Source organism: Rousettus aegyptiacus, unplaced genomic scaffold (genome assembly GCF_014176215.1).
Source record: "Rousettus aegyptiacus isolate mRouAeg1 unplaced genomic scaffold, mRouAeg1.p scaffold_m13_p_1, whole genome shotgun sequence".
NCBI lineage: Eukaryota > Metazoa > Chordata > Mammalia > Chiroptera > Pteropodidae > Rousettus > Rousettus aegyptiacus.
The window spans coordinates 117,129,697-117,142,853 of NW_023416284.1; the positions used below are offsets into that span (position 1 = coordinate 117,129,697).

The following is a 13,157-nucleotide window of genomic DNA, read 5'->3' on the forward strand; positions in this document are numbered from 1 at the left end:
CAGAGATATAAAAATGTAAAAGATATGAACCTTAAAAATGATAAAATGGACTATTATTCTAACATATTTAGCCAATCAAAAAAGTTAAAATTACTAATAATGAAAGCAAAATGTACTCTAGGATATGGTGTTTAAGATTTGAGGTTTAAAGAAAAAATAATATTAAGACTAAAAAGAGTGGATTACAGAAATTTTAAGTTATACTAATACTCAAAAGACTAGTTAATTTATAAGGGTTAGAGCAGAGAAATAATAATTCAAGAGACCTGAAAGAGTTAACCACAAAAAAAGAAGCAACTTATTTCTCAGCAATAGAATCAGGTGCATAAATCCTGACAATTTGGTATTAGTAGATGCCAGCCCTACTATCCTTATTCTTGCTGGTATCAGCAAGATATTAATGGACCAATTTACAAGATGAAATCTTAAGTGGAAAACAAGAAAAATAAGAAGTTATATAGCAAAGATTCTAAGGCTTAATTTAATCACTGTTTAATATTATATCTGAGTAAAGAGAAAGAACTGTTAATCAAAGGATGTAGAGTATCTATTAAAAAGAATAACTACAAAAGCAATAAAAATTCTCAGCATGTTTATAAAATAATTATTCAAAATTTCTTTGAAAAAAAAGTTATATGTTCAAATGCACAAAAAATTCTGAGTAATAAATATACATTCTTATGATCAGTTTCTAATGCCAAGTGTATTTTTCAATGATTAAACAACTTTCTTAACATAACCTCCTGAGCGTATTTTCTTTTCCTCTAAAAACCTAGGTCATATTAAGTTAAAGAAAGCTTCTGGAAAAACAATTCCAAAATGATTTGAGATAAATTTATAATAAAGTATTATTTCATTCACATGATACTTCTGTAAATTACGCACAAAAGACTACTTAATCATGATCAAACAACAATATAGGGTTCTCTCATTAGTTAAAAATTAAAAATAAAAACCAATATGTCTAGCACATTTCTTTAATATATGATTCTATATTATCTAAAGTGTACTAAAGACTACATAGAAATTATAAGATCTTCACTGCTCAAGTACTTTGAAGATTATATTTTCTTTTCAATGAAGTAATTTTATGAAGAAGTCAAGAGACTTGCTATATAATAACTAGTCTAAAAGTGATGACTATGAGTGAGTCTTAACAGCACGAAGCTCCTTATGTGTCTAGCATACTTTTAACCACAAATTAAAAGTACTGTGCCATTAAATTCTTAAAAACGGGTTATAAAAACAGGATACTGAAAAAAGTCTCAAGGGTCATGAAATATAAATTATTATAAATTTTTTTTAAAGAATACTTACGACTACTTCCAAGTTCTTCAAACAGGAACTTCACTTTTTCCCACTCTGTAGAATTTTTGTTATTGGGAACATTCAATGGAACAAAAGCACTAAGAAGGAGAAAATAACTCTGATCAACGGTTTTAAAGACAAAAGGTCAAATAGAAGTAAATGGGGCTGAATCTCAATTTTTAATAATTTTTTAAAACAAAGACCACCCTTCCCCAAAAAAGAATTAGCAAATTAAATCTGTATCACAAAGAGAGTGTGAGAAGTTTCTTACCTATGTGTTTACTATATCATAAATTAGTTATAATAGTTTCATTACTGTATTCAGTATAATTAGTTTTCTTTGCAATCCTACTTATATTTGCATTCCAAAATATTTTTAGAAGCTATAGGCTAAAGATAGTCAAATAGGTCCATGGAATAAAAAAGGTTAAGAATCGCCTGTGTAAATCAGGAGAACAGAATATAAATGTATGTAATGATTTCGATATATTTATGTGAATAAAACAAAGGAAATATACCAAAATAAACCATAAATATTTCGTTGTGGGATTATAAATGAATTTTTTTTTTTTTTTTTTTAGTATTTTTCTATATCTTGCAAGGTTCTTCCCAATATATATAATGAAAGTAGTTTCTATTTTTTTTTCAATCTACAGCTGAAGTGGGGGCATGAAAATAACAAAGATAGTTAGCTTCCTAGGACTTGCTCTAGGAGCTTAGATTGGGAGAAAATGTAAGGAGGGAAAATGGAAAGAAGGAATGAAGGAAGGAAGGAAGGAAGGAAGGAAGGAAGGAAGGAAGGAAGGAAGGAAGGAAGGAAGGAAGGAAGGAAGGAAGGAAGGAAGGGAGCGAGGGAGGGAGGGGCAAGAAGGAGGGAGGGGATAGTCATTTTATTATCAAGCTCAGAAACAAGAAGACAATAAAGAGATTAAGGCAAAAAGCACTGAGTAACCCTTAGACCATTCATGTGGAGAATCAAAGAGGAATATAACAAGTAACTCTAAGACTACCTACTTTCCAATCTAATTTTAATTATAAGCAAAGCGGTTAAGATCTATCCTCTTTTATAAAGAGGAAATACTGAATAAGTTCAACAATACATTAAGATATCTGCTCTGATAATGTATGCAAGTAGAAAAAAGTAATTATTATAAATTTTTATTTTAAAAAACTTCACTCCTTGGTACTACTGATACTTTTTATTCTTATAAAAAGATGAATGCATTAAAGCATGTCAAGAATTAATTTAAATATGTAACTATTTGCATTTGCATTAATTTACTACACTCTTCTTAATCTTGAAGATTTATTTCTCACCGTTTTTGGAGAGAAAAGTGATTACTCACAAGGATAAACCAATAAATGCAAAAAGTTGATTATTTGTTGCCCTGTCTATAAAATCAAAAACAATTAAACAAAATCAGTATGGTAGAATAAAAAAAAGACAAGAAAAAACCCAAACTCTTGTATGTTATACTTCTATAGTGATATTAACTATTTTATTAGAATTAGAACAAAAACATAAACCAAGCAAGAAAAAACTACTTATAATTTACCTCTATATTATCAAAATAGATTTTTTCCAGATTTTATATATATACATATATATACACACACACGAGTGGATATATATATATATATATATATATTTATATTTTGAAAAGTATATTTTAAACTTTTTAGCTGGGAATAACCAATTTCGTGATGTGAGAAAAAACTATGTTGTAAAAATATCATCTATAGTACTATTAATATAGCAACAGGTATTTGTAATACCAAAAAATAGCATTCATACTTAGAATATTCAGTATCTATCTCAGTTTTAGTTAATCAAAGGTTCTGTTCAGTGGTAGGAAAAAAACAAATAACTCTTGCTCTTGATGATACTTTCATATGCAGGGCTCTTTAACAATTCAAATATTTAACACAGAAAAAACACCAGAGAAAACTTCATATGACACACACACAAAAAGTTACATGACCTAAACTACTGTCATATCGATTTCAAGAAAGTACTTATTTTTAAGAAATCCAGTGGAAAGGTAACATTCTAGCACTTAATATTATTTTAGGTAGGAACTAGAGGGAGTAACAAAAGCATAAACCCAAAACAGGTTCCTTAACGACCTTGCCACCAGCTTTGTACAATCTAAGAAATAGATGTAAAGTATTTTCACATAAACATAAGAGATTCATAAGCAGAATTCACAAGAATTACAACTAAGTATGCGTAGATACCCTGAAGCAATAATACTCAAAACATTTAACAACCAATATGGTAAAGGCACTAACTCACTGACACAGAGTCTGGCCTCGATTCTGTTAGACCCTACTGAACCAGGCCTTATTCTTCAAATGGGCCTATGGTGGTGGAGTAAGAAGACTCAGGAAGGCAGAGCAGCAACTGACAGATAGGAAAGCATTTCAACCTTTTAACAACTAGAAGGGGCAAAGCAGAATTCAATGGCCAAATTGAATCAACCCTGTGGATGAAGGTCTATAAAAAAAAAAAAAAAAAAAAAAGGAATACCTCCTAACAAATGCAAAGGCAACTGAAGTCAGATGAGTCTGGAATATAGGCTATATCAGTTTTGATGAAGAGACAGCAGTTAATAAGATTATCAGGCATTTGCTAAATAGTTATGACACTAAGAAAAGGTGATCAACTCTTGGCTAAGGAGACTTACAGTAATAAGATTTGTGTGCTGGAAAGGTATAGATAATTTCTAATCTCAGTCCCTCTCAAAAAAAATGAATACAGAGAACCTCAGATTTCAAAGACACACAATATTAGATCAAGATAAGAACTAGAGCCTTGTGTAAGATCAAAAATTCCCTTTAGGCTCTTAAAAACAGTAGAACTGAAAAACTACTTAGTAAAAATATTTTATACCCAATCTGACTCACTGAATTATCTTAATACAGATTATTCCTTCAGGAAGAGACAAAGGAAAGACTGAATTATTTCAATTTCAGTAGATATGGAATTGAAATAATTCAACAGAACTGAAAACAGGATTTTCACCTCCTACACTGAGTCACCAAGTCTTATTTACCTTCCAAATAGCTTATCTATTTCATCCTCTCTGCTCTCTTTGTACTCTAATTCAGATCTTCATCTCCTACCTGAATTATTATACAGTGGTTACCTAACTGGTCTTCCTTTCTTCCATTTATATTTCCCTTCTTCAACCCAACTCCCAAATGTCCCTTCCAATGTATCACCTTTCACGATGTTGCAATTCTTAAAACAAATTCATGTATATTTACACATACAATACATACACATCTTCATTGTCTCTCAGCAGGATAAAACTCAAAATATCTTAAACATTGTATGTAAGACCCAGAATCTGCCTACCTGGCTAATATCATGGCCTGTCACTTGTCCACATAAACACTTTAAATGTCTGAAGCAGGGCAGTGTTTTGTTTTGTTTTGTTTTGTACTGAAGCAGAGCAGTGTTTAATTTAAATTCACATTTTTTAAATGTCATTCTTCAAATATTCCAGGTTAATTTCAGCCCCTCAGTTAATGTATGTTATGGATTCAATTGTGCCCCCCAACCCAGAATTCATATGTTGAAGCCCTAACCCCAATATAATGGTATTTGGATACAGGGCCTTTAGGAAGGTAATTAAAGTTAAACAAGGTCATGAGACTAAGATATTATTCTGATGAGACTCGTGCCCCTGGAAGAAGAGGAAAAGATGCCAGAGAGCGCTTTCTCCCATAGTAAGAGCACTCAGGAAAGGTCATGTGAGAACACAGTGAGAAGGTGGCTGTCTACAAGCCAGGAAGACAGTTCTCACCAGAAACCAAACTTGCCAGCACCTTGATCATGGACTTCTAGCATCTAGAACTGTGAAAAAATAAATGTCTGTTGTTTATGGCAGTCTGAGCAGACTAATTCAACTCTATGTAATATTCATCTTCTCTCTTACCTAGTCTGCTGACCAACTTCCACTCCTTCAAATTTCAATTCAAATGCTACTTCCTCTCAGGTCTTCCCTAATTCTGCAAGGCAGAATTCCTACTAGCATGGGTAGAAACACTGCTCCACCATCAACACCTGGTATCTATTTCTTATTAGAGCACTTAACTATGGCAACTCAAATTATTTGCATCTCTATCCATTGTGAATATGGAGGACAGAGACCATGACCCTCCATTTTATCCCTAAAATCTTGCACACTAGCTAACACAATGTCCGCTGCATTAACTAAACCTAGACCATGTTTGTGCCATAAAGTCATCTACTGTTTTATCAAAAACACATCACTTAACAAAAACTAAGAATTTCAGGTAATTGAGATAATCACTTAAACTAAATGTGTGCTCCATTTAAATATTTACATATGACAATGAGAAGAATACTATCCTGGAGAAGAAAAACACTGCTAGTCTTTTATTCAGAAACTTCACATGTGTAAAATGCAGGAGTGCACATACGCTCCCCTATTATCAGTGCCCTCAGCTGAAGATTACCTCAAATATCAAGGAGAAAACAGAAGCCAATAAGAGAGGAACTCTCATTTGTGCATCAAACCTATAAACCTACCTGTACCTCTTTTCACTTTATCCCTCTTACAACAGAGGAAATATCCTTCACCTGAATCAAAGCCTTCCACGTATGCTTTAGATGGTATTTCTTCTGGCCTGTTATCCACCTGATAGCCAACATTATCAATTCAACTAGGAAAGGATCTTAGTACTGAGAAAGGCAGAAGGAGGCAGAGGGAGTAATATTTAGCAACCACTGTCTTATCTCACATTTTACAAAAGCTAAGACTCATTTTCTCACTGGAGTTAGATGTTACTATTGAGAGAGAAGAAACTAAAATTTAAGTTTCCCAATGCCTGATCTAGTAGCTTACTAAATATCTCTTCCTAAAAGACTATAAAATGTACCATGAATCAAAGTGAGCTATTGATAATTCCCCACCAAACCCTCTCTTCCTTCAGATTTGCCTATCTCAGCTGATGACAACTTCACCCTTCACCCTTGTGTAGTAAGAATTTGGACTTGCCCCAAAAGAGGTCCTAATTTTGCCCATCGTCCTAGGAGTTAATGTGTCACATCTGATAAGGATGTCTTTGTATAGGGCAGAGGCTGGCCTAAACAATCTTAGGTGGTGGGCCAGAAAGACCAACCATGATATTTAGGGTCATGTGGCATCAGTTGACCTAGATAACCATGTGGGCAATCAATCAACCAGCCATACCTACATAATAGCATCCTAATAAAAACTCTGAGCACCAAGGCTCCTGTGAGCTTCTTAGTTACCAATACTCCCAGCATGTCATAGGTTGATGCCAGAAAGGCAGGATGCCCTGAGGACAACAGAAACTTTATATTTAGAATTCACCTAGATTTTGTCCTATACATCTCTTCTTTTGGTTGATCTTGTCCTGAATTCTTTACCTGTAATGAATGGTAACCATGAATATGATTGCTTTCAGTGAGTTCTGTGAGTCCTAGAGAATTATCAAACCTGAGGGTGAATTTATAAACTCCCAAAAATTGCAGTTGGTATCAAAAGTGAGAGAAGTGTTCCTCAGACTTTGAAGTTGCACTCACTCCAGGTACATTCCCAATCCCTCTCTCATAACCTCACGTATCTGACCTATCAAAAACCTGCTGGCTCTTTCTCTAAATGATAAGCAGAAAGAAATTACTACTGCTACCATCAAGTTTTGCCTAGGTTATTGCAATAGTTTCCCAACAGATCTCATGTTTCTACCTTTACTCTTATAAAGTCAAATATCAAAGCACATTTCAGAGAGCCTGTTAAAACGCCAGATCATGTCCCTCAACAACAAAAACCTTCCAATAGCGTCCCATCTCCTTCAGAATAAATGCCGAAGTTCTTAAAATGACCTAATGCCCTACCAAATTTGGCAGCTTGAGTTACTTACCTCTGACCATATCTTCAGCTACTCCAGCCTTCATTCACTCCACCCCAGTCACAATAGCTTCCTCACTTTGTCTTGAAGATGCCAGATACTTTCCTGCTTCAGTTTGTCACTTGCTCTTTTCTCTGACTGAAATGCACTTCCCCCACATATATTCATGGATCCCTCTCTTCCTTCAAGTGTTTTCTCAAATACTACCTTCTCAGCATTGCCTTTGCTAAGATTTCACACCCTCAACACAACCTATTTTTTTCCTCTGCCCTCTGATCCTCTACTAAATATCTGTTCCATGAGAAGCATAACATCTGTTAATTGCTGTTTTACCAGCACCTTATATAGTATCTAGAACATAACGAGTACACAATAAATATTTAGACTATAAGTGAATGTTATGTTGTTTATAATAGTTAAACAGTCAAACTGGTCAAACAGTCAATTTTTGTTATATTTGCAAGGAACCGTTTGCTTCACTTTTAATATACCGCTTCTAAATAAATAAGTAAATAAATATCATCAAGAGAATCAGTTAAAGCCTATTAGAATTGTGCAAACTGTAAACTCTCTGAGGGCTGAAGGTGATGTTCTATGGGGGAAAAAAAAAACCTCAGTAAATTTTAAAACAAACTTCAGGATCCCTTTGTCCGGGACAGATATTCTAGCTGTTGTAAAGATGTGCAGTTATAGTAATGGTTTTCAATCATGCTCTCAATCAGAAGTTGGCAAACTACTAACTGCCTGTGTTTGCAAATGAAGTTTTACTGTAACTCAGTCACATCCTTTTGTTTATGTATGTCTATGACTACTTTAGAGTTACAAGAGGAGAGCTGAGTAACTGAGTAACCACAGAGACCATATGCACCTCTAACTCCCATTTAAGAAAAGTTCGCTATCTGCCATAGATAATTTATATTTACAGATAGATCTCCACATAACAAAGCAAATTCACATAAGTAGATCTGACTTCTTTTAAAAAGACAAAAAAAAAAAAAAAGACTTTTAAAAATATGTTTTCAATAGCTAAAATAAATAGCAAAACCTCTAAAAATGTCCTTTCAGCAAGCACTATTTTTCATGACATGTCAAGGTAGGCAAAGGGACTTGGGAATATGCCTTGACTATAGAACATCTGAATTCTAAGAACTCCCAGAACAACAAAAATTCACTGACCAGTTTTAGTCTCAACACAAATTGTATTCAATAAAGGAAGCTTTTCATTTATTGAAATTTCTGATATCAAATTTTAAACAGCAACTTTAAAACCTAATTAGCACCTCACATATTTCTTAACATAAAAAAAAAGAATCAAGACTTAATTTAATAAGAATAAATGTCTTCCATTAAAAAGAACAAATGTCAGAGAAGATTTTAAATGTATAAAAAAATGTATAAAATTTTACTAATATCAGTATGAAAATTTAAGGAAGAAGAATTAAGAAAGAACTCATTGACAAAGATTAATTCAATGTTTTAAAGACCAATGAGTCAAATCTAAAAAGATGCAAAGACATGGATTTTCATCAAAGTTTATTTATAAGAATGAAAAAACTGCCAACATCATAAATGTCCAAGTAGTCATCAATAGAAAATCAGTCAGATAAATTGTTATAACTTAAGGGACTACAATACAAACAACATTGATGGACCTGTATTTATTATACTAAAGAGAGACCTATAAAATGTCAAAAAGTAGATTATTAAGAATTACGTAAAATATAACCACAGTTGTATAACATTATGTGAGGATATATGTATGAGGGAGGTGCACTCTGCATGTATTTGAGGAGCTCACAGAAAATGTCTAGATAGAACACTAACCAAAAAAGATTATGGTTATTATTGGTGGTGATTTAAAAAGGTAGTTTGTTTTTTACATTTTGTTCTTTTCTTTCCTAGACTTTTCTGAATGAGTTGTTATTGTGTTGCTGTTATTATTACTAAAATAATGTTATTTTCCTTTTCAGGGGAAAAAAATCAAGACTTACCCAACTAAAAGAAGAAGTGCACAAATCACAGCAAATCCCAAAGTATACTTAAGTGCCGTTTTAATTTGCTAGATGTCAAGGGGGAAAAAGTATATCATTTAGTAAGACCTTTAAAATATAAAATATTCTTGCTGCAGTGTAACAGTATTTTTACATCAAATGTATGCTTATACTCAACTGTGTAAAGGTTCATTTGTTGAAAAAAATCTTAAAATTTAAAGAAAAACAATGTATATGCCACATCTTAAGTATCTTTGCAAACCACAGTAGCTTTTAAAGTCTTTTCAATGGTTAGGTCTTATGAAAAGCAGTACCCTTAAAGCATAATTAATTCTCCAATGAGCATCTTTAGTAAAATATCAGAATACTTAATAAATTATTTTCCCAAAAAGGGAGTAATCAGAATCCACGATGCCCCTACCTCAATTCATCAAACTGGGTTATAATAATTATAATAAATATTTAATATATATACACACATGTGAGTAGGTATATATGTATGTATATATATAATACATAATATATATTTATGTAAAATATATTAAAAACATATAAATATATAAAACATATTATCATACCAAGTCTGTTCTAAGAACTTTACATATATTAACTCATTTCATTTTCACAACAACACTGAGATAGATGTTCTCATTCTTACTTTAGAGATTAAAAAGCTGAGGCCCAGAGAGGTTAAATAATTTGCCATAAATCACAAAGGTGGTTAAGCAATTAAAAAAGAACCTGAAACCAGGAATTCAGGTCTTTAAAGTCTGCTTTGCTTGGTGACCAGAGTGTAATGCAAATAAAGAAAAACACAAACCTGGTCATCCTAAGTATGGAAAGAAAAGTTAATCTCAAAGAAAACGTTAAATCAGTGAGAAAAAAAAAAACATTGTCTCTAAAAATGACCTTTTGAAAGTTAAATTCATGCCTTACATGATAAATGCTTGTTCACAAAGGAGTTAAGATAGTCTTTAGGGGGGGGGGGGGAACCTAAAATAAAGGTAAGGAGGATCTTAAAATCAACAAAAGGGCTGGAGAAGACACACTTTAGAATAGTGAATAGAGAAAGCTTATATCTCATTCAGGTTTTAACATTAAATTTGTAACCAACCACTCTACTTTACATACCTTGGGTTTTCCAATATAGTTACATATCTGCAAATAATAATTTTGACTTTCTTTATAAATATTTAAACACTTTATCTTTTTTCCTCTAACAAATTATACTGATTACCATTCTGGGAATCATTTAAGACGTTGACGTGCTTGTTCCTGATCTTAATGCAAATGCTTTTTTTTTTTTTTTTTTTTAGGTTTTAATAAACATGAGTAAGCATAATACTGGTTTTTGAGTCAATATTTGTTTTTATACTTAAATACAAAACATAAACAAGTTATATAACAAATCCCTGTAACTCAATAAAAGGACAAAAGATATTTATACTTTTTATGCTGCTTTCTTCCCCCCCTTAAATCAAAAGTTAAATGTTTAATTTTGGCAAATACCTTTCCACATACAATTTCTTCTTTGACCTATTAAATGACTGACTATATATTAACAGATGTGCTAATTCTAAACCACCCATGCAATCTTGAGATAGACCCAACTCAGTTATACTATATTAATGTATTAAGACAGCCCTGCATTCAATTTATTAATATTTTAGTTAAGATTTTTATACTAATACTTAAATAATACTGGTCTACATGTTCTGGACAGGCATATGTGCTATATTTATCAGGTTTTTTCATCAATGTTATCCTGCACTAGTAAGAATAGTCTGCAAGTATTCCATTATGCCCTAGAACAGGGGTCAGCAAACTACATTTTGAGGGTCACATCTAACCCACCTCTTATTTTACTAGATCACATCATGCTCATTAAGTACTGTCTCTGGCTACCTTCACTCTACAACAGCAGAGTTGAGTAGTTGAGACAGAGACTATATGGCCCTCAAAGCCTAAAAGACTTACTATCTGGCCTTTTACAGAAAAGTCTGCCAATCCCTACTCTAGAATTGGTGTGTCTAGAACAGTCACAAGTCACATGCAGCTACTGAGCACCTGAAATATGGCCAGTTTGAATTGGGATGTGTTGTGAGTGTAAAATACACTTTAAATTTAAAAATAATGTGAAAAAAGATATTTAATATCTTAATATGTTTTTACCTCATTTGAAATAACACTGGAACATGACATTAAATACAATGTATCATTAAATAATTTCGATGGCTCCTTTCTACTTATTTTAATGTGGCTACGAGGAAATTTAAAATTTCACATGTGGCTCACATTATGTTTCTATCAGACAACACTGCTATAGAATAAATTCAAGGAGAGTCATGTCATTCTCTGAAAAAGGAGGAAATAATCTTGCTTCCCTAAACTGAGAACTCTAAAATAAAGATACTTACAGTGCATTTACTAGTATCATCATCATCCTTTTCCTCATAGTAGAAGTAGACAAAAGGAATCCAGAGGAACACACAGAATAATATAACAGAATATAAGGCTGTGGAAAGAAATAATAAACTTAGTTCTACTAAATACATATGAACTTAATAACTGTTATATACATACATGTATTTTATATATATGTATATACTCGAATACCAAATTCACTCCATCTGATCCCTATACCAACAACTCTATATAAATATGTAATATCCAAATCAGCCTTTCTTGATCTCTGTCTCAAAAAATCAATAACACTATTAGATTACAAATCAAAATTCAAGTAAACTATGGAGCAATTTAACAATAATGATAATTGTGCCAATAACACTTGTGGCAGCTAACATCTGAGCTCTTTCTACATACTCAACAACACAGTGCTAAGAACTTCTTGTGAACCATCCACCTCATTTATATGTACTTCGACTTTTATATTTCCTCCAACTTAAAATCGAGTACAGCTGACACAACTGTTATAGTTGTCCATCACTCAGGTTAAAGAAACAGCTATAATTATAATATATACTGTCCTTTTGAAACAAATAATTTCCTTTATCTAAATTTAAAATAAGCAGTATTATGAAACTGATCTTATACAAATTAAGATAGAAAAAAATGTAAAATAGTAAAATTAGATTCAAAGTTAACTGATATGAATTACTATTTATGTTTTAAAATAATGCTGGATTTGAGATACTTTCAACTAGTAGTAAATCAAAATATTTCTTTTAATTTATGTGAAACTTAAAATATGAACAGCCAAAGATAGAGTATATTAAACAATTAAAACAGCATCAACAACTTTTTGAGACTTAACAAAACCTAAAAAACCTGACCTTCAAATATTCGGTGTATTTAAATTTATCTGCATATATGTAATTTCATGCAAATAATAGTAACAATATAATTATATAAAGCAATCACAGGATGATAATCATTATACTCCTTTGTAAAAGATATAATAAAAATCTCCATTACTTATTCTGTTGTGATAACTGAGTTATGTAATTTTTAAACATGACTTTAAAATTTCCTAGCATTACCTCATTTATCTGGAGGCCCCTTATGATACATCCCCCCACTGAATGGAACAATAGCTAAAAATCTCAGAGCAAACACAGCCCTAAATAACCAACAGAAAGGTCAGAGTTAATTTATACTAAGCAATCACAAAATGACTATCAACATACTGAATTTTGGAACTACAGTCTTTTAATGTTATAAGAAACTAATAAAGGCAGTAAATCATTAAGGGTTATGAATACTGGTGTTTTTACTACAAACCAAGGAGTATTTAGTATTAAATTTCTATTACAAATCTGAGAACCAATGAAAATAAACATATATTCAAAAAGTAAACAAAATAAGTATTCTAAAAGCTTTAAAAAATTAAAAACAAAAAGGACAAGACTAAAAATCACCCTAAATACCATACTACTATTATGATTTAGATAATAAAATAATTTGTATATAACAGGAAAAAACCTGAATTAG

At 31.9% G+C, this 13,157-nt stretch overlaps 1 protein-coding gene across 1 annotated transcript in view; it reads right to left on the reverse strand.

Moving 5' to 3' along the window:
• Positions 1-13,157, reverse strand: part of LMBRD1 (LMBR1 domain containing 1) — a 77,450-nt gene that overhangs the window by 39,365 nt on the left and 24,928 nt on the right. Inside the window, exons 4-6 of the mRNA XM_016157602.2 lie at positions 11,624-11,721; positions 9,207-9,274; positions 1,318-1,406 (exon numbers count right to left, since the gene is read on the reverse strand). Of these exons, the coding sequence (XP_016013088.1) occupies positions 1,318-1,406; positions 9,207-9,274; positions 11,624-11,721 (255 nt within the window). The remainder of the gene's footprint in view (positions 1-1,317; positions 1,407-9,206; positions 9,275-11,623; positions 11,722-13,157) is intronic.